Raw genomic sequence first — 23,335 nt, forward strand, 5'->3', positions numbered from 1 at the left:
CTCTCATGGTATTCATCCAGAACGGGGCGAGGCGGAGCACCACGCAGAAGCCTGTATGACATGCAACTTCTTGATGTTAAACAGACGAAACAACTCCTTATTTTATATCCTTACGGTAACTTTGTTCTGCTTTTTTGTTTTTTATTACTGCTTTCGTGCCTTTGTAGTATTTAAAGAGTTTGTTCTTATCTTTATGTAACTTTTTTGTTGGATTTTCCTTTTTCTTCCTACTGCTGCAGAAGCAGTCAGCTAGCAGGTCGCAATAATAATCAGGACTGAGTTTTAAAACTGACATTTCATTGTCAGCCTTTTGGAAGGCGTAATTGTGCTTTTTACTCCACCCCATATCTAAATCTACACACATCACTTAAAAAGCTCAGAATGGTTGCCCCGAAACTATATTTCAGATATGTTCACTCCTTGTGTGCCGTCAGGGCCCTGAGGTCTTTAAATCCTGCTTTCTTTCTGAGTCCTGGATCCAGACACAAAGGTGAACGAGCGTTTGCCAACATATTTTGCAATATCTGTCCATCTAATTATTTAACACTCCTTATAAGACACTTATATAGTCTAGTCTTCCTGTAATCTATTTTACCAGCATTTTGTTTTGTAATTAATCTGAATTGTATTCACAATTTCCACTCTTTATATTGTATTGCTTTATTTAATCATTTTATGGAAAGTGCTTTTGTTATAGTTTTTCTAATACATTAATTATTGGGTTTGTTGTTAACCCCCTGTAAAGCTTGTTGTACACATTGTTTTGGAAAGGTTCTATATGAATAATGTTAGTTATCTACTATTAATATTACTTATTTTTCTTTAATTGCAAGACTGTTGTACTAGAATGCTTAAGTTTTAGCCAGTTGTACCCAAAACAATGATTCTGTAATGACCCATTATGCACATTGAGTAGCCTACTTTACTTCAGCTACCTGAAGTACATGCAATGATAATATTCATGTACTTTTACTTAGTAAGATTCTGAATGTAGTATTTGTATACTGTGGTATTGATATGAGCACTTGTTGCATCACTAATGAAATAGTCGTAGACCACGCCCCCTGGATCCGGCCAGCCAATAGGAGCTCTCCCTGGATTATCTGCTGTTATAAAGGCTGGATGTAGAAGCTGCTGGAGGAGCGCGTACTTTAACTCGGAACAGAGAGAGATTCAGAGAGCAGCAACTGGTCCAACAAGTGCTCAGCAGACAGGAAACACAAGTTAAACACAGAAGAAGAAGAAGAAGAAGAAGAAATGGAGCACTCCAAACAGACCCAGTTCAGCTCCAGCGACAAGAAGGACGCCGGGGCCAGCTCCGTGGTGAACGGACACTGTGACGGGATGTTGAAGCGGGCGGCCGGCGGATCCTCCCAGCCTCCCGCCGCGGAGTCCGGCTCTCAGCGGCCGGTGATGGAGAGCTGGCGGGAGGATCGCACCAGGAGCGTGGAGGACAACGAGATGAGCCTGCCGTCCCTGGCTGCCGCTTACACCACCATCCTGCGGGGGCTCGGGGAGGACCCCCAGCGGCAGGGGCTCCTCAAGACCCCCTGGAGAGCGGCCACCGCCATGCAGTTCTTCACCAAGGGCTACCAGGAGAAAATCATCGGTGAGTTTTTAAGTCCCAAAGCCGCTCAGAGGATGCGGGGATTTGTCCTGCGGTCAACAGGTGGCTGCTAAAGGAGAGTCAGCATCTCCCAAAACCCACTCTCTACTTCCTTCATATTTACTAATTCTCAGATAATCAGAAATAAGACTTTTGGCTGATTTAAAGGACATAGTTTAATAAGTAAAAGCTATTAGTTCCCTTTTTAACTCAACTTTATACCAAGTGGGACATACTTTTATTGTTAATCAACGTTCATTTGACAGCTGTAGTTACTTTGTCCATTAAGACTTTAAAAATAAATTGATCAGTAAAAACAAATATTGTGACAGATAAAGCTCCCCAGCAACATATAAAGTGTATCTACTTATATTTTTGATATTTCATTAGGTCTATCTCAACCAGCTACATCATGAAAATCCTTCTTATACAGGAATCAAACTCTAAAAAGACAATAATATACAGTTAATCAACAGTTGAGCCAACTTGCTGCATATTGAGTGCTTTAATATATAAGTTTATTGTATAAAGTGTGATATTTAAGCATTTTTTTAAAGTCAGGGGAGTTCAAGATCTACCTGCTGGTGCTCAGCTGTAATCATGAGTAATGTTTCACGATATAAAACCAATTTGAGTAAATCCAGACTGAGATGCTTTTAATGACAGAATTCCTGCTGGTGCAGCCATGTTGAACTGTGATAAAGTTGAAACAGATCAGAGTGCCTTTGATAATGATGATGAAGATTTGAAATATTTGTACTTTACTCCATGAATTCAATTGTACAATAATTACACTGTGAATGGTGGAGTAGAAGTATAAAGAAGCATAACATTGCTTATAAAATACTTAATTACTTTCCACCTCTGCATTTGAAAAGTGAATATTGTCAGCCTGAAGCGGAGCTATGATTTCACACAGCAGAGCCAGGTTTCCCCAAAAGCCCTGAAACTGGAATAAGTGCACGCACAAGGTGTTTATAAAAGCAACAATGCTTCTGTGATGAGATGTAGTTTTCTCAGTTCTTATTGATAGTAATCTGAACATTGGCAGTTTTGGACTGTTGGTTAAACAAAACAAGACATCTAAAGGTGTACCTTTTGGATTTCGGTTATTTAGTTAAGGACACAACTTCAGATGATCCCATAAAGGAAAACAAATGTTTTAGTCCTGGCCTTGTGCATCTTTTTATATACATTTCTCCCAAAAGAATGTTATACACATTTCTCCAAAATGTCGGAAGCTTTGGATGTGTGTGTGTGTTAACAGTCTTACATTTTGTGTTGCGCACCTAAATCCCTAAATCCGCTCCTTGAAACAAATATTCTCATGAATTTTGATCAGGCCCATCTAGTCAGGCTGGATGTTGCTGCCAAACGAGTTAAACATTTTTTTAAGATGATCATAAAAATTAAAATGACAAATGCATGCTCAATCAGATCTGACCAAACCTGCCCTTCAACTATACCTCTGTGTACTGTGTGTACTCTTTAAAGCTATTAAACTGAATACATTGATCCGTGCGTTCCCCTGGCTCCCGTTGGATCCAGCCAAACCTTTCGACCCGCTGCTCCAGAGAGGATTTTGCTGAGTCAAATGCAGGTGTGGGAGGGTTAAATGTGCACTGTCATTCTCCACATGCGGGCCGGGTTCTCCACGCGTTGGACTGGCTGGTTTCGGGATCTGCCCCTTCAGCCTCCCCCATAACTCCATCTGGAGGTGGTTTGCTCTGTGGTGGGGGTTGGTTAATGTGTTGTTAAACTGTAAAGGAAGGAATGCAGGGGGGGGGGGGGGACACACAAATGTAAAGAGTGATTCATGTTTTCACACAGGTACCAGCTGACCCCTCCCACCTTCTCCTTGCCTCTGAGCAGGAGGATGGACAGTGGAGGAGATAATGATGACATACATGTGTGCTGCAGGCGGTGTTCTGTCTGTGTTCTGATTGGCTGTTGCTGGAGACTCCCCTTTGACTTGTTGGAAAACAGAAATAAAATGTAGTTTCAAAGCTGGATGTTTGTGGGGGGTTATAGCGTTTCTTAGTGAGCGTCACACTGTGTGTGTGTGTGTGTGTGTGTGAGTCATGGGTTTAGCTTTCATCACAACATGAGCCTAAAATCCTCTTGTTGCCGTGCACATGACCAACACACTTGTAATGGGGAAAAGTTATGCAGAGATTTAACAGGAATTCTGCTCTCGTGATTGTACAGGAGCTTTAGAGATTAAACACGTTTGGATTACTGCATACGTTTTTGATTTGAAGGACATTTTTACAAAGCTAATGATCTATTATATTAATAATCAAAAGGTGAATTCATCCTTATTGTTTGGTCTTTTTAATCCACCAGAATGCAAGTTTGTGTATTTATTTTATTTTTCTTAACCAAAACAAATACGAGTTGCAAAAGAGAAGCTGCAACCACAATATATTTTTAGTTTTTGCTGGAAAATTTGCTTCAACAAATCATGGCCAAATGACTTTTGATGAATTGAGCCACTTAGATTGAGTGACTTATTGTTGGAGTCCTTCCACTTTTTGAGGATAATAGTAGGCTACAAATAACATGGACAGGCAGTAACTCAACCTCAAAACGTATTTCCCATTAAAGTGTTGGATTGGATACTAATAACATATACATATGTTTTACAAAGATTGGGCTTGATATACAAATAATGACTTAATTGTATTGCAACTGCAACCTGGCAGCCTGATGTGCTCACGTAATTGAAATCAGTTAGCATGCTAACAATATTAGCGCCTCAAAGAGCTGCTTACATTTGATCTGCATTTCTATCAGATATGATAACTTTGTATTCAACACGCTAATTTCTGAGACCAGACACAGCGCCATCAGTATAATGAAGTCTGAAGAACACAGATTATCCAGATTAAATAAACCACTTTACTATTTAGTTTATACTGCAAATTGTTATAATCTCTCATTGAAGGAGAATGCTCATCTACAGTAAAAGTCAGAGTTGAAGAAGTGTGTCTGTGAACAGCTGTTATAGTTTCACTGTTCACCTCCACAACTCACACAGAGAACTTTGATGTACATAAAAGGCCTTTTTATAATCAGCACATACACCAAAAAACTGCACCAAACACCTGTCCTGAAGGTCTGTCAGCTGATCATCAGCTGATTGTGAGGAGGCTGCCTAGCAACAAAACACAAAAAAACCGTTTGTGGCCTTAATCAAAAGGCAGCGCAGAGCACCGGGGAGTCTTCAGACTATATCAATAAAGGTCTTTTTAAATAAGCAACACAAAAAAGACAATTTCCTGAAACTCAGCATCTCTGAAAACAGCATGAACACTGAATATTATGGGATGTCAAACTGGGAAATAAACAAGGTTTCTATATTGAGACCAGGATGTACAGGGGTGACTCATGAATACAGCCCAGGGGTTAAGACTATGTATAGGGGGGGGGGTGTGTGTGTGTGTGTGTGTGTGTGTGTGTGTGTGTGTGTGTGTGTGTGTGTGTGTGTGTGTGAGAGAGAAATGTCACACTCACACATAAACAAACATACGCACGCATTGTTTTGGCTGCCAAACAATAAGTGAATAACCTCTGTTAATTAGCCATTCACTCCACTGTTTCCTTGTTTCCTGCTGCATTCAGAACGTGTCAACATGTGGCTTTTGTGTCTTGTATTGATTCACACACACACACACACACACACACACACACACACACACACACACACACACACACACACACACACACACACACACACACACACACACACACACACACACACACACACACACACACTTGAAAGTGGAGCTGATGATGAGTAAGTCTGTCATTACCTGATACTTTCTGTCACCCAGGGCGTCCAAAACGGCAGTCCTCACCAGCTGCCCTTTATCCAGTTAAGGTTGACATAATGTTATTTTCCCTGAGGACGCGCGTGCGTGTCTGTTGTCCTCTTGAGAGAGATTAAACTGTACGGTAACTGACAGTGTAACATCTGTAATCAGAGTTTTTTTTACAACAACTTTAATTTAATTTCTGTAGCTTTGCTTTCTATCAGATCATAACGACACTATTAAGGATGCTGAGAGGTCATTTTTATTAGAGCAGATATAATCAATGTGTTTTGGGGGTAGCAGCCAACAGAAGAAAGATACAGTTAGTAATTAGTGCACATACATTTTCCGTTTATACAATTTAACAAAATCTGTGGTTTTTGGCCAAGTTCTTGCAAAACTAATGAAATTACTCCCAGCCTCAGCTAAAATCTAAATTAATGAATTAATTTGATACATCAGACAACGTCTGATGGTGACCTAAGTTGTGAAAAAAGATTACACAAAGGGTTTCTCAAGTCACAGGAGAAGAGTTGATCCAAAGCAGTACGCCACATCTGCAGAGATTCAGCTGTCAAAAGTGTCATATAGGATCAAGAGACAAGATGTTGATGTTGGTTAGAGAGGTGTGCCGTGGCATCGTGACAAACTGCGTCATAATCAGACAAACAAAAATGGTAAGAGACCTTAAAAGCGTTAAACGACCTTCTCTCCTGTTTACAGACAGAGTCGCTCAATGAGCTGCAAAGACTGAAGCAACAAGTCCGTTCTCTGCCCAACCACCCACCCCCCCTCCAACAGATAGCCAGTCAGGAAATTAAAAAACACGGCGGTGAGAGCGAGCGGCGCCTGCGTCGTCACAAACAGATAAAGCGGTTTATTGAACCCCCGGCGACTGAAAATTGCAATAAAGCAACAACAGGAAGCAGCGTATGGAGGCAGAGCTATAATTAGACCTCAGTGTTTGCCAGAGGAATACCAAATCTGAGATAAAAAGTGGCGGATCATCGGTGGAGGTGAACCTGGTGTCCCGGGTTGTTTCCATCCGTCCATCGCCTAAGGGACATTGTTAAAAAAGCACAAGAGATAATCCCTTGCAAAGCATACTTGATTGGGGTATTTAGGAGATTCTTTCCTCCTCTCTTCTCATGAATCCTCCTTTTCTCCAGCAGACGTGCTAAACGACGCCATCTTCGATGAGGACCACGACGAGATGGTGATCGTCAAAGACATCGACATGTTCTCCATGTGTGAACATCACCTGGTGCCCATCTTTGGCAGGGTGAGCATAAACAGCTGTTCTCCCTCTGGTGGAAGGTGCTGGTGGTTATTCATTTATATACAACACATGATGTGAATATTCATGATCCCCAGAGGATTAATCTGGATCTGTTTGGTGACCTGCTGACATTTCCTCTAATACCACCATCCCTCCAAAGTTTGACATTGAAAAAAGATATTAAAGTACCAAAAAATATCCTAAAGCTCACTTATTTACACAATGTTTCTCAATTCTGAAATCTAAAGGATATTAGAAGTTGTGCCAAACTATTTATTGGCTATAGAAAATAATCTGCTCCTTGTAAAACCGGATCTATGAGATGGTTAATTTGGAGCCTCGGCTGGAGAATTCAAGACGTGCTGCACACGAGCTGACACTGAGGTTGCCAAACCAATTCTGAAGATCTATACCCCAGACCCCTGTATTTAGCTAGTTCTGAGAGAATAATCAACATTGTGCATAACAAGATAAAACCATAACACCTCTATCAGCTGACGCCAACAGGCAGGAATAGGGAGACAAAACACTGAGAGGGCAGCTGTGCTCAGCGAGGGTAGTACAAACTGATAAACTGACTAATATTTCCCCAACATTGAGCTTTAGAGGTGTTGGTTGGTTTTGCATTGCACAGAGTCTGGCTAGCTGTTTGTTCCAGTTTTCACTCTTTAAGCTAAGCTAGATAGATGGATATATACTTTATTTATCCCAAATGGGCAAATAATATTGTTCCAGCAGCAGTGTCAAGCATTACACAAGTAAAAAATGTTTAAAAGATACACATGTCTTATTGACTTTATGTTAAAACTGTAGCTTCTTGTTTTCAGCAGACTCGTAGATGGTGTCAATCTTCTTATTGATCCCTAAACTACAAAGTTAAATGTAAAATATTAATTGAAGGACTTAAAATCTTAAATATCCAAAACAAAGCTTTTACACTAGAGATGGGAACGATTAATCGAATATTCGAAATTATTCAGGTATTTGAATATGAGTTAAGAATATTTTTATTGTAATATTTTTTTTTCTTTTCTTTTTTTTGGGAGGGGTGCCTAAGTTGATTACATATTATCAAATGGAATAATTAAATTCAAGCTAAATGTGTTAGGTCTAAAGGTGTGTTTTGCTCCGCTCACCGGCCCCTCACAGCGGGCAGAGCTGCAGGTGCAGATCTCTCTCTCGCGTCCGGTTACACTTCATTCATGTTTATGTCCAAATGCATCAGATCTAGCTAGTTGTAGCCAATGATATGGCTGCTGCCCCTCCCTACACGCAGATCACACAGACTCAAACCTCATCTTATGCCCAAATTCCAGCTGAGAGGGTCTTCTCTACAGCTGGCCTGATTGTGAATCGCTTCTGCACCCGCCTCTCCCCTGAGCAGACATGCTCATATTCTTATAAAGAATGAGTATTGAATAGCTGCATTCTGTGCATAGGCCCTGTTATAGGTTGTTGATCTCTGTTGTAATAGGGTTACATTACCCTAACCCAGGGGTCTGCAACCTTTTTGACCAAAAGAGCCATTTTGCTCCTTTTTCCCAAACATTTTTTTGTCTGGAGCCGCAAAACATATTTCATAGCTTGATAGCTAATAAAGTTGCATTGATTGTTATATCAGACAAAAACTACAGTTTTTTTGCATTTATTAGGCTATTTATTACATTATATAAAACTGTTAATCTCTAATAAGAAACAAAGAACTCCTATAAGGACTGCTACAGGATTTTATTTGTAGATTTTATTTGTTTTTGATCTGTATTTTTGAAAATTCTGTAACTTTTTTATTTTATTTTTAGCATATTGTTTATTGTTTATTATATTATAACTTAGTACTTTTTTAGCATATTGTTTATTGTTTATTATATTATAATTTAGTACTTTTTTTAACGCATTTCAGATATGCAACACTAAGCTGTCTGTGGCTCTTTCCTGCTGTAACGCTGCAAATGTCCCCTCTGCGGGACTAATAAAGGGATTCTGATAAGGAGAATTAAAAATAATACACAGGCCTACTTTAAAATAAATTAAACACAGCACTTGGGGAGTCCTCTGCACATTTGAAGGGAAAAAAAATACTATTAAAATGGGCCCACTTTGAAATAAATAAAACCTATAGCTGCACCCTAAAAAGAGTTAAAGGTAGGGTAGGTAAGAATGGAGAAACCAGCTCGAGTGCGCTAGAATTTGAAAATACACAACCGGAAAAAATATGCCTCTTCCTTCAGACTTTCTTACGGAGTCCCTCCTCCAACACACACGAACGCGCATCATCAATGAGGCCACGAGATAAGTTTGTGCACAGATGGAAGGCTGAAAGGCTGGTAGGCCATCCAGTTATTTTAGCCGGGCCGGCTAAAATGATTGGTCGTGCTTTTTACAGCGCTACGGCTTCTAGAGATTAATTTTTGTATGTATTTATTGTCAAAGCATTTAATATATTCATTGCTATCGGGACGTTAAGAGCATTCCATTGAATATAACAAAAAGTGTTTTCTGAAATAAATTACATACCCCATTGAATTATGACTGAAGATCGTCAGCTGTCTTCCTCTCCCTTGTTGTTCCTCGATACGTAAAGGCTGCAGCACCGTTGACAACTTCTCTCTACATATCAAACATACCGGTAAACCAGCATCGTTTGCTGTGAAAGCATATAACTCTGTCCACGCAGAATTAAATCCTGTGTTCCTCCGGTACTTTTCTTTGATTTAACCATAGTTCGCTCATCGAGCCGGGGGTCAGGTTATTCACCCGCAGGAAAAGGCACTGGCGCGGGACCGTAGCAGGATGTGACGCATATTTTAGTTGACCTAATTAAAACCGTTTTGTTTTTTATTTATGTGTCACAGTATCACCTCAAAATACAAGATACGAAACATTTTCAACCATGCAACAAAATATAAATAGTCCTACAAATACTTTTATTTTATTTCCTTCTTATTTTTGTCTAAGCCTATGGTCTACTCTAAGCTCAAAGGAGCCAGAGCAGAGGGCTTAAAGGGCCGCATGCGGCCCGAGGGCCGCGGGTTGTCGACCCCTGCCCTAACCCGTTATGCTGTCCGTGTATGATCCCTCTTTAATTTAAAAACCAAGTTATGTTTTAAGCATGAAAGCTGTAGGCCTATAGCTGTCAACTATTCAAACTGTGATTACCAGTTCAATACATTTGACAAATTCGACTTGGTTTTTATACTTATTTGAACATGTATTTATTTATTTAAAAAAAAAAAATGGTGTACATTTTTTTCCCGCATTTTTTTTTTTATATATATAGGATATGCACATTTCGGTTAATCGGTTAACCGTTTTTTTCGAATATACATTTGCTTTCAAATTCCCGTCCCTAGTTTACACAGGCAGAATGTTGAAATATGAATGAAACTGATACATGATAAATATGTATTTTTGTTAAGTTTAGAACAAATATAAACATAATTTCTAACAAGAGACAACTACACACGGACCCCAAACCCAATAAACACACTGGCACACATAAAATAAAATACAAAGGTTGCCATGGAAAACAATTGTCCTTCCAGATATGTTGTCAGTGTCAAACAGCACATTGGAAGACATGTCCACAGCACATTGTCACAGTCCAAAAAAGTAAACTGCACATCAGGTCAAATACAAAAAACATATCTTATCTGCAGCTGAGCCGCTTTGCTTTCTGATCATAAAGTGGCAATTTTTTTCCAAGAGGAAGCTGCAAATATCAATAATTTAATACAAAAAGCCTGTCTCAAATATGGTGAAAGATGTGTATCTTGAGAAGTCTTTATCAGAGGGCCGCTGATCGGAACAACAGCAACATGAGAGACAATCAGATTAGCTGAGATCTGTTTATCCTCCCTCCCTGCTGCGCTCACAGCATTACTCTCCACTGAGGAACCTGATTGTCCTCCTCCCTCTCTCTGATCCTCCCCCCCCCCCCCCCCCCTGCTCCCCTCACCCACCCTCACCCGCAGGTGCACAGCGTTTAAGACAATACGGGCTGGCAGCTGATCCTCACCGCTTTAAATGGGCTCTGATGACAGCAGTGAATGACACCCTAACAACACCTCCTGTGTGTGTGTGTGTGTGTGTGTGTGTGTGTGTGTGTGTGTGTGTGTGTGTGTGTGTGTGTGTGTGTGTGTGTGTGTGTGTGTGTGTGTGTGTGTGTGTGTGTGTGTGTGTGTGTGTGTGTGTGTGTGTGTGTGTGTGTGTGTGTGTGTGTGTGTGTGTGTGTGTGTGTGTGTGTGTGTGTGTGTGTGTGTGTGTGTGTGTGTGTGTGTGTGTGTGTGTGTGTGTGTGTGTGTGTGTGTGTGTGTGTGTGTGTGTGTGTGTGTGTGTGTGTGTGTGTGTGATGGCCATCAGTTGGCTGTTTATGTCCCTAAACGTCCTCCCTCCCCTCTTCCTCGTCAGCAGCGTTGCCTCTTATCTAGCCTCTCTCATCTACGTGTCTCAGTGACTCATCTCCTCTTCCTCCTCCTCCTCCTCCTCCTCTTTGAGTGTCTACAGCACAACTCCAGTTTATTACAGGCTGTCATTTACCCTGAGATTAGCCAGTGTCTGTCAAGATAAACTACACTGTAAATAAAGGCCTAATTTTCAGCCTGTTTAGCTCGAGAGCCCCCGGTAGAGCGGGCTGCAGTTTTGTTTTTCTTCACGAAACTGTGTCTCTCAAGGCTTCTTAATATTTAAAAACCTATTAATGTGTTGTACCAGATTAACGGGAAGAAACTCAGCTAACTGACAATATGAATAATTTTTACCAAAACAAAACACAAGTCTCATAAGAAGCGTCTAAATGACCACTTAGCACAGAACTCAAGGTAAAAATATCCTTATTACTTCTCGTAATTGCACATACAAGATATCCGATTAAAACTGAGATTCCACAGATTAGATAGGTATTAGTATGATCACTGAGCGATCAGAACTCGCGACAGGGGAAGCAAACACAGACATCACAACACGTAGCTTTACGGAGCATTCACAGGAGATCGTCTCACCTTAGCTGTTATTCTGATCAAAAGTCGTGTTCAATGGCATTAAAATGAGAAAAAACGCGGTTGAAGGTTAATCCATAGGTTAATCCAATGTGTCTGTCACTTTGAAAAAAATATTCATAATCCATAATTCAATTTTTATGTAAAAATCGGAGATTTTTTATTAGCTGCTAATGGTAGCCACCAGAGTGTATCGCAGCTTCCGGTTCCGAGGCATTCTGGCTACGCATCACTTATTCAACAATGGGCAATGTTTAGATGGATTTTAGGAACTTCCCCTCGATTCCATTGGCTCTAACGATTAAAAAGAGGTGTCAATCATCAAAATCGAACGAGGGGGGCCAGAGATATGGAAAATGCACCCAAATGACCCCAGAAGTACGTTTTTTTTTCTTCTAAACCTCTCTAAAAAGGTAAAACTTCACTTGTTTTGCATCAATCTTGATACAAGGTATTTATTATATGTTATAGTTTGGATTCCTAAAGATTTTAGTCTCCGATCCCATCATTTGGTGGTTTTCACTATAGGTAATTTTTTTTATTTTGGACAGACACTATAATTTACATTTTTTTTTACTATGTTCAATCTGAATTTACTTTAAAATAAAAAATTCTATATTGATTCTGACTTTTCTACATCCAACTCACAGATGTAACCTTGCTTTGAGAAAAAAGATTATTAATCTACCCCTTTTAGAAGTGAAGATATGGTCATTTGTTCTGGGAATGTCATTTTCGAGCCTGAGACCTGAAAAAGAGGCAATAATGGCAATAATGCATCTTTTAATGTTTTGATAAAGGAAGGTGTAAAACGAACTTTTAACTCAAAAGACCATTTGCTTGTTTTGATGTGTTTTCTGACCAGCAGCTCTTTAAGAAACTTTAACAAACGTTGTATTGACAATTGATGAATGGCTAGTGTGTACGTATGAAGGGATGCACATCCAAAGTATTTTTCATTTGATGGAATAAAGCAGCCATAGGATTAAATATTTCATTTACACTCAGTTCCCTCTTTATTAGGGACAATTGTCTAAATTGTAGTCTAATTCGACCACTCTACGGTAAATGCTACTTTATTAGAATGTAAGGTGTTGATTTAACTTTACAGGCTTTGATTTAGCCTTTCTTTATTGATATAAATGGGGTGGACATAATAATAGAAGAGCCAGTATATGAGTCAATATGATTTAACAGCACCACAAACTGTATCCTCCTAAATTTAAAATACAGCAGTTGTGAAAGGCTTTTTCTAGTTTTAGCTAGGTGTATGGAATTAACTGCCGATGTGTTTATACCGTCAGTCTTTTCAAAATGTTGGAGGAACTTAAAACTGCATTAATTGAGACTTTTTGGCCACAAGAGGGCAGAAGGATTGGCAGTGGAAAAATATTGTCGTACTGTAAAGTTGTCCGCTTTAACATGTTGCAAACAGTTGCTTATACTGTGCACATCTATTAGACACAGAGCAACATCAGCCCTCATCTGGAGTCATATTCACACCCCTTCTAGCTCTTTTTCCCCTCCACCAACAATATTTTTTTCTTTAGCGGATAAACGTTTCACTTTCTTCCCCAACTTGCTGAATCAGAGCTTTTTTAAGCTTTTATCTTAAATGTTCTTAAATTAAACACATTTATTTATTTTTAACCGTGCCCTATCGTCAAACTCAGGATTTGCCAGTAAAAAAGAAAGACAGCATGAAACATAAGGGGAGAAGGAGCCGTCACAGTCGGTCTGTTTGATGTCGATATGTCAGGCCGCTGCAGTAGAGAGGGAGGAAACAGAAGAAAAGAGATCTTTGCACGCTAGTTGCCGCTGCCCTTTCTCTCGTCTTGTCTCAAATTGCGTCTGACATTTGAGTGGAGTTTGTGTGTGTGTGTGTGCGTGTGTGTGTGCGTGTGTGTGTGCGTGTGTGTGCGCGCGCGCGCGTGCGTGCACGTACGAGAATTAGAGCCTCCAGACATCCACAGCAGTGATTCTTCAGCCGATGCCTCTGTCTCTTCCTCCTCTCGTCTGTTGTTCATCCACCTGCTCTGCTCTCAGTGTGTCATCTAGATTTCTGGTCGTTTAGTATGTGTTTTAAAACTGTTATTCACTTAAAGTGGACCTATCATGCTATATTTGAAACATATATTGTAGGGCCATACCTATATAAAGTATATAAATATATTTTTTCAAAATACCAAACAGATCATGCCTCATCATCTAGATCACTCCGCTTCGCGTCGGCTCCTGATCAGCCTGTCGGTGTTCTTTTCCCCATAATGACCGCGTCGCTGCACATTATCCCTTACATATGATTATAGAGTCATCATTCATTTGTTTTAAAGCAGGAGGCGCAGACGCTTGCCTCGGGGAGGGAGAAAAAGAGCCACAGCGGAGAATAAACAGAAGGGCAACCATGGCAACCATGCAAGGGAAGTCTTCTTTGCTGCTTTTGTGGCAGACTACAGCGCCACTTACAGGCCTGGCATATGTACTACAGCGTCTCCAGCGCCTTTGAAAAGCAATGGCCGGCCGTGGCCCAACCTCTCATTCCCCTGAAAGGTGGCGAATTGACCAATAGCCGTAGCGCCACCGTCCTGACTTCAGGACAGTGTTCAAATCCGAATCAGTCTGTATCAGATCCGTTGCAGCCCCTTTTTTAGAGATTTTGGTATGGAGGAAAATAGAGAGGGTTGTGTTTTCTGACACCGGGGACACATATTCATGTATAAAAGACGTACAAAAGTACATTTTGCATGATAGGTCCCCTTTAACTTAAAGTACACTTAAGCGAAAACATCTGCTTTTTCGGGAATACCACAACATTTTTTATATTTTTGTGGAATTTTCTTGAAGTAAAGTAAATAACACTGCCAAAACTTCAGTTGGAGGAGGAAAACATGACAAAGCTATTATGTTTATATAAACTGTGAATTGCACCTAAACTAAAGCTAGGGCAGTTTGTTTGTTGCTGACTCAGCTTTGCAGAGCTTTAAACTGCCTTTCAGATCACTGTTAACTCTTAAAGTGTTGTTTTCAGCCGCAGCAGGCAGCCGTTTCCAGAGAATCAGCTGTAAAACCCACTGTACACTTCCTACCAAAAAGCAAACAGACACTCCTGAACATAGAGGATGAATCAGCAGCTGAAGGGATCAAAATACATTTGCGTCAGGAGATGGTAGAGACCAAAAACAGAGCTAAAAATGTATGATTATCGGACTTACATCCATCAGGCAGACACAAACAATAATTTTTTTGAGTGAAAATGTTGATGTTGTGATCACAACTTGTATCTGAATCCCCCGGGAAAATGTAAGGTTGCATGTTAGATAATCAATTGAATTCCCCATGTCGCATGCTATTCTTCCAGAATGAATACACATGATGAACTCCATCTGAAACGATGTGTGTTGCTGCTATTAGTGAAATCATTGCCAACTAAGCTGGGCAGTGAAAGCCCACAGATACACCTCATCTAGCAGTGTTGCTCACATGTGATGCATGAGTCCTTTCATTACTGAAAGCAGACTGTGTAATTCATCCCAATTATTTAATCTTTGATTAGATGACTTCATCTTTTTAATCCCACTGTTGGCAGGTTCACATCGGTTACCTTCCCAACAAGAGAGTTCTGGGCCTCAGTAAGCTGGCCAGGTGAGTGCATTTACCCTAATTGTTAAGGTGTGTGTGTGTGTGTGTGTGTGTGTGTGTGTGTGTGTGTGTGTGTGTGTGTGTGTGTGTGTGTGTGTGTGTGTGTGTGTGTGTGTGTGTGTGTGTGTGTGTGTGTGTGTGTGTGTGTGTGTGTGTGTGTGTGTGTGTGTGTGTGTGTGTGTGTGTGTGTGTGTGTGTGTGTGTGTGTGTGTGTGTGTGAGAATGTAAGCTGATTATTAAAAGGTGTGTGTTTACTAGTGTAGAATCTGATCCGACTGACCCCAATACCTTCAGGCTTATTGCAGTAACACCCCTCAATGACAACGATGAGGACAGCTGATCCATTCACATTTTATTGGCGCTAATTGAATCAATATAAATGTCCCTTTCATGTCCTGCTCAACCTGAGACTTCAATGAAGAAATACTATGGGACTGTTTCATGGGAAACCATGGCTTCGTAAATCTAGGGTCTTAATTAATCATCTTAAATATATATTCAAGTAAACAAAACATATAATAAAGTGGAACAACAGTGGACAAATTGCAAACAGTGGAAATATATTTTTGAGAACAAAATTCCCCATAAGTGAACGACTGACTGGACGAAGGGCATTTCCTTGTCTTCTTTGAAGCAGCTTTTTATTTTTTGTATGCAGCCGCACTTTCCTTTCCTTTAATTATGCCTTGCCTCTGTTCATGCTGCACGTTTGGTCCTGTTGACATTTCCTTGGAGGTGGATGAGGTGAAAAGTGTCTGAAGTAGTTTTACTCACAGAGAAGAGCAACAGGTCGGAGGTGATGCCCGGGTCCCAGATCTGTTCATTTTCCTTCTGCTTCCTTCCAGCTTGTGTGTTTTAATTGTATTATTTATTTGACAACAATAGAGCTTTAGGACACAGAAGAAGAAGGCATTGATATTTTATCGACTGAGCATTTACTTTCTCTCCCTTTCAGGATTGTTGAAATCTACAGCCGTCGACTACAAGGTACGTAGATCCGTCAGGCCAGTGCTTTCATTTGTTTCACTTCATGTTGTTTGTTCTGTCTAACCGGGTTCATGTTTGTCCCTCTGTCCGTTCAAAGTTCAGGAGAGGTTGACCAAACAGATAGCCGTGGCGATCACAGAGGCCCTGCAGCCTACCGGGGTGGGGGTGGTCATCGAGGCAACGTACGTAGACCTTTGCCCACTAACAACTGGGTCAAATATCTGATCATTCCTTTCTCCTTTAGTTTGGTTTGATTTCCTTCAACTTAATTCCTTTCTCTCCTCTTTTCTTCCACCTTTACTCTTCTGCCAATCACATCATTTCCTAGAGAAACTCCCTCTGGGATTGTAGCCTTTACAGACTATTTACATGCACAAAAACCAATATAAGGGAAACTCTGAAAAGCATAATATGACCCCTTTAAACTATATGTATTTTACATTTCATCTGTTATATTTATCTTCCTTCCCCCCTCTGCCTGTTGTTCTAACCCCCCCCCCCCCCCATTCTTCCTCTCTGCAGTCACATGTGTATGGTGATGCGAGGCGTTCAGAAGATGAACAGTAAAACCGTCACCAGCACCATGTTGGGAGTCTTCAGGGAAGATCCGAAAACCCGTGATGAGTTTCTGACGCTGATCAGGAGCTGAGGACGAAGAAGCTCTTCTTCATCCTCCTGTTGCCTGGGGTTACCTCCACCTGCACGGGCTACCTGTGTGTGTGTGTGTGTGTGTGTGTGTGTGTGTGTGTGTGTGTGTGTGTGTGTGTGTGTGTGTGTGTGTGTGTGTGTGTGTGTGTGTGTGTGTGTGTGTGTGTGTGTGTGTGTGTGTGTGTGTGTGTGTGTGTGTGTGTGTGTGTGTGTGTGTGTGTGTGTGTGTGTGTGTGTGTGTGTGTGTGTGTGTGTGTGTGTGTGTGTGTGTGTGTGTGTGTGTGTGTGTTTCCATCTCAACAACAGCAGAGACAAGAGTCCACTCCTGACTGTTTTCCATCCAACTCTTTGTATTGGTCAGATAAAGTGAAGCGTTACCGTGGTGATTTCTGTGTTGGAGACCACAGATTAACATGTTGTTTACTTTTTTTAGGACAAAAGGACAAATTTACCCCCCTTTGGTCTATCTGAGTTTTTTGTTTTCCTGGAAATACAGGGGACAGTTTGAAAAGAACACTGTTTGAAATCCCTTTACATAGTCAGATACACATAGACAAAACTCAAATGTGCTAAGTGATGTAAAGTATCCTCACGGATCCTTATAGCCGGAGACATATTCACGAAACATCATGAGGCCAAAAGTAGCTCACACCTGTCCAAGTTAGACAAAAGACAACAAAACTTTAAAATAACGTACTTTTTTGGTCTGAGATGAATTCAGAAAACATGTTTGGCTGAGGGAAGCTTTGTGAGAGATGATGTGTCTCCCAAATACATGAATATTAGAGGATTAGAAGCAGTGTTTACTGTTGGAGGATTACATAATTGGTAGAAAATAGTTTGCAACATTGATGAACACAATGGGTTCATCAGTTTGTATTTGTTGGACATCGCTGGATTACCTGCAGTAAAACATCTGCATCTGAGAGAAAAAACAGTATTCTACTTTTTCACTTTACGTTTTTAAATAAATTATAAATAATATTACGGTCCTGCGTGGACCAGCCTGTATGTGCCAACTCGCCTCTTTATGAATACTCACCGTCTTAAAGCAAACTGAAACATTTTGAATTTCTCAAGAGGCAAATTAAATGTGTGTTGTTTAGTGACTTTGTTTTTTCACGTGTAGCATACTTTTAGCATTTGATTGCGTAATGATGTCCCCAGACTGATATTAGAAGGTTTTATTTTGTGAAATGTGTGTGTGCATGTGTGTGTCTCTGTGTTTTCAAGGAGAGATGAGCTCTAAGAGTCAGCTCTGATGATGTTGTTGTTTTTGTGGCCTTGTTGAGAAGAGTGGCCTGTTGTGTGGCCCCTTCACCATCAGTGTCACTTTCTGTACTTTGTTCATTCCAGATACTTTTTAATCAAAGAAAAATAAATCTCTATGTGACAGCAACAAGTGTGTGTGTCTCCTCACAATACACCACACACAATTCACATGTGTGTTCACTTAAACTGAACCCATTATATTGTCTTTCTCTGCTAGCTTCATAGCTACACGATACAAAAAGGCTGTGTAAATGTTAGCTATTTATATTATAATACATCTTTTAAAGTGATTCATTAGTACCACATACAAACAAGTAGCTCCTTTTTCTTTTAAATAATTGATTCAGGTATTAAGATTACTAAAACAATTCATTACAAAATCCAGTAAAATAATATATATTCTATTCTGAAAAGATAATAATTCTCCATATGTGCCATGTGTTCTTTTACGGTATATTTGGTAACGGACTACTGTAACAATGAAGAATTTATGTTTTTACTTGTGTTACCTGTGTTCTGGCTGAAGGTTCACGCGGAACCTGTAAGAGCTGACAGCAACTGTTGCTGCAACAGTAAGCTCAGTAACAACTGCAAGCTCATAACTCTGGAAAATGTATAAACATATATGGAAGGATCCAAACTGGTTGTGGAGAACAAGAGGGGCCCACAGCTCTATTTTAACGCCCCTTGGCCAATGAGAGGGTTCATCTGGCCCTGAGCCCAGAGCGAGCTGGTCTGGATGTCTGACAGAGGCATGACTCAGCAGCTCTCAGATCTGTTACATCACATCCATGTATTTCATTAAGCAGAGGTTCTGGTTTTCAATCTGTCTCCTCTAACAGTGTGTTACACTCTATAATGTAAACCTTCATAGTTTGTTCTGACGTTACCAAGTTGAGGACATCCAGAGAGGTGAAAGACCCACAGAGCATGCTCAGGCATTACTGTTGTTTGATAGTGTAAAAATGTGTCACTGACACGAAGAGACACAATAGGAGTGTATCACACCCTTACTGATAATATAGTGATTGGTTTGTGTTACATTTGGTTCACAAAGAAAGTATTATAAATATGAACTAGTTTTTCATTGCAGTCACTACGACTGTAGCACCCTCCAGTGGTACATATCAATAAGACACTGTGTCACAGAATAGTGCATGCCTTTCCTCAACAATTCCCTGAGCATCTGGACAATTTTCATCTTTCTGCTCACAACAGGCTCTAAAAGATTTTCAGCATGTGAAAATATGTTCAAAATGATCTTTTTGGTTGTTAGTTAATATGTGGGGGACAAAATATGATTTCTTAAAAATAAAAAAGCATAGAATCATATTTTTGTTTGCAAAAATCTTGATTTGTGAAGTTATTCAAATCAATAAATAAAGCTTTTGGAAAAAAACGACCTACGAGAATAGAAATATATAGTGGCACGAAAATAAAAGACTAAGACATGAAGTGTGTGTGAGTAAATGTGCTCTGATTGGTAAGCAGACCAGCTCTAATGTTATTGGTTAAGGGCTTAAATATGTGCCACCCTTCAGCCTATCAAGTACAATGTGTTGGAGCACTAGCCAATAGAAGCACGAGTGTTACATAGTGATGTCACTATGTTACAGAAATATACAAAGGAGTCCAATGCAGGAGTTTCAGGGGGGGTGGGGGGAGTGTGTGGGAGAGAAACTCCCTCTGGAGGGAACTTTGGGAATGTAGCCTTTGCATTCAATTACATACACAAACACCTATACAACTCTATGTGAAAGGGGAAATCCAACAGTTGACATTTCTCTTTGTTCTTTAATGTATGATATCAAGTGCTAAATTGTTTCCCCATGCTGTAAATCCATCTCAAACCTGCAGATCTACACCGGCGGGATAGGTGCTTCATTTAAATTAAAACACTACAAACGGCAAACTTTGAAAACACACACACACACACACACACACACACACACACACACACACACACACACACACACACACACACACACACACACACACACACACACACACACACACACACACACACACACACACACACACACACACACACACACACACACACACACACACACACACACACACACACACACACACACACACACAGAGTTACAACTTTTCTTTATTTATAATGGGGGCATGCCAAGTCACAGCATTCTGGTACGTCGCCACACAGATACAGCAAGACACATTGAATAACACTTGAATGTTTTCACACACACTCACATTCACACTCATTCACACATGTTTGTACAGACCAGAGCAATTGATAACTTTATATCAGCATTAAGTACCTACAGAGGACAGAAAACAACAGACCCAGTTCACCGCCCGGGCCTCGCTCACACTGCACCCCCCACGCTACATTCAGATCAACTTTGTGTTTGATCACATTTAGCTCTTGAGAGCAGCAAACATCAAACATGAAGATGCTTTAAATGTGGCCTAAAGTTCACAATACTTATTTTCAACCATGTGCAGTAAACTGGACATCACTTATTGAGTTTCGCTTTGATTTATGAATTGGATTTTGATTAAACTTGATCATATTCTCTCCAGATCCTCAACTTTGTGTCCTCAGAGGATTCATTTAGATGATTGGTCTACGTGTAAAGACCAAGCTAATCTAAATACAATTGAGTATCATAAGAAAGTATAAGTCAGTGTTCATGGTTTCAGGTTCTGCTTGATATGGTCAGTATTGCTGCCACAGTGATGTACTGTCTACATGAACACTAAGTGTTAAACACATGGAGGAAATATTAGACGATTCCTTTCTCTTCTCATTTTAATCTCATCTTGGTCAAGCAAAAGTCAATGGAAAGAAGTTAACAGACATTTTGACTACAGATTTGAGTCCGAATGAATGACAAATGAATTAAGAACATAGTCAGCTTATTATAAGTTGTCTCCTCGAATCTAAAATAACTCTCTTTCATTTGTTCATGTGGATCAGGTTTACATCTAGACAATCCTTGGATGAGTTAACACTTTCATCTGTTCTTTATCTACATAACACCTTGGGGGGGAAGGTCTGAATGGGGACGTGCAGCTGCAGTGTGAGTGTAGCCCGACACAGCCGTTTCATCCTGTAACACAACAGCTTTTAAAGTCTATATAAAAACATTTACATTTGGGGTGAATGTCTCGAGTACAAAAAAAGGCACTGCCATTTGTTATTCTAAATATGACCTTCCCCGCCTCGTGCATGCACTTTGGAAATATAAATTACACATTTCTTTCTTTCAATTTTCTCCATTTCTTTTTTTCTGCACTTTTTTGTCTTTTTGAGTTTTTTTATTATTAAACATACAATATTCTTTTGTCAAATATATATGTAAGCCTGCAGTCAATACAGGACATCGGCTCTTTGATAAAATAAAACAAAATGAAATAAAGGAGCAGTCAAGCGGTAACCTTAGTTACAGAATGGATGCTGCTGAACACACAGAGAAAAAAGAGAAATCTTGGCATCCCATATCAACATACTAAAACTGCAGAACCTATGACAAAAAGTAAAAGATACAAAACAGCATATATGTCTCAACTTAAAGTACATTAAATGTTTTTTTTGGAATATCAAGGCGATATCTAACGGTTAATACTGCAGTGAGCACAGCGTTAGCACTCCTGGACTCCCACAGAGCTGATATGCATTAGAACAAATAAAGCGTTTGGTTTGAAGAGATGTGTAATGACTCTCAGAGCTGTAACTCTCCACTGTCCCGTCACACAGACGCTCTGTGACTGCAAATACACAACATGTAACGTTACTATGTTACTCTGCACGCATAGAAACATCCCATAAACTCACGTTATGAATGCTGTCAGTCACAGACAAAAAGTAGTGTTTTTATGCAAAACTAAAAACTTTGTTTCAACACCTTTATAACTCAAACATGGCAAGGTGAAGTAAATCAAAATACTGCAAATGTACGAAAGTTTCAATAATCCCTTTGATTACATTACAGACTGCAGGTTGGTTTATCTTAACACATGAGGCGTAAAGGACAGGTCTGGTGATGCTCTCTACTATTTTTAACATAAACAAATCCTATGAAAAGACCAAAACCAACACTGTGTATCAACTCCTGATATAACTTCTTTGCTATAACACTTATCAAATGATTAAACACAGATCGATAAGCCTCACTGTTGCACTGGTTGTCATGTTCCTTCCTTACAATGCAAAACCATTGTAGTTCATTTCAGTCAATCCATCATACAATGTCCTATTGCCTCAAATCATCCATAGCACCAAATATAGATTAATCCGCTGCTGGAAATAGTCCCCAACAAATGCACCGTTTCCTCCAAGTTTTTGAAAGTCTACATCTTTAGAATTTGATCTTTTCATAGGATTTGTTGACATTAAGATATGTCGAATAATGCCAGCCTCATTCTTTAAAGTAACACACATTTCAACCTAGATTGTTCACCTCAGGACCATGCAGTGAGGTGGTAACTAGGTCACAATGGACCAGTCTACTTCCTGGCATGCCAAAGCCTACAACAACACCCCGCTGGTTCTGTTTGCTGACAGTTCTTCTGAAGTGAATTTGGTAACTGAACACGCATCACGCTCCGAGTTCACATGAAAACAAATCTCAACATGACACTGATAGATACAAACAAGATTATAGTTTAACAACAGCAACGACGAGAAAGAAAAGTTAACAGTCAAAGTCAACAATAACTATGTTAATATTTGAGATGTACGTATGGTCACCAGCCATAACATGTTAATACATATGGTACTTTAAATAATAATACACCTAAATGAGTAAAAGTATCACCTCTGCAAAAATTATGAAAAAAAGAATAAATAATTGTATCTACTTTAAGTACTGATTCATATGGCAGTGACATCGAACAGGCTCCGATGCTTCTCAGCGAAGAGCGTCAGACAGAAAGTTGAGACATCAGTTCATGCTTTGGTGGAATCTTCATCTTCAACGTACAGACCACTTCTGATTGGCTACAGACTCAAGGTGCAGAAAACACACGACTGAAGCAGTGCACTGTTGCCACTAACACATATACACTGTCCTGTGTGTGTGTGTGTGTGTGTGTGTGTGTGTGTGTGTGTGTGTGTGTG

At 40.0% G+C, this 23,335-nt stretch overlaps 1 protein-coding gene across 2 annotated transcripts; it reads left to right on the forward strand.

The window, feature by feature from the left end:
* Positions 1-1,129: 1,129 nt before the first annotated feature.
* On the forward strand, positions 1,130-18,370 carry gch1 (GTP cyclohydrolase 1). 2 transcript variants are annotated; one of them, XM_079663991.1, is made up of 6 exons: positions 1,130-1,609; positions 6,591-6,703; positions 15,281-15,336; positions 16,289-16,320; positions 16,418-16,502; positions 16,843-18,370. In XM_079663991.1, the coding sequence occupies exons 1-6, from the start codon at positions 1,258-1,260 to the stop codon at positions 16,967-16,969; spliced, it is 765 nt and encodes a 254-aa protein (XP_079520117.1). In that variant the 5' UTR covers positions 1,130-1,257; the 3' UTR covers positions 16,970-18,370. The 2 variants fall into 2 exon arrangements, with proteins under 2 accessions (XP_079520117.1, XP_079520118.1); XM_079663992.1 differs by having other exon boundaries at positions 6,594-6,703.
* Positions 18,371-23,335: the final 4,965 nt, after the last annotated feature.

The sequence above is a fragment of the Notothenia rossii genome (genome assembly GCF_949606895.1).
Source record: "Notothenia rossii genome assembly, chromosome: 2".
NCBI lineage: Eukaryota > Metazoa > Chordata > Actinopteri > Perciformes > Nototheniidae > Notothenia > Notothenia rossii.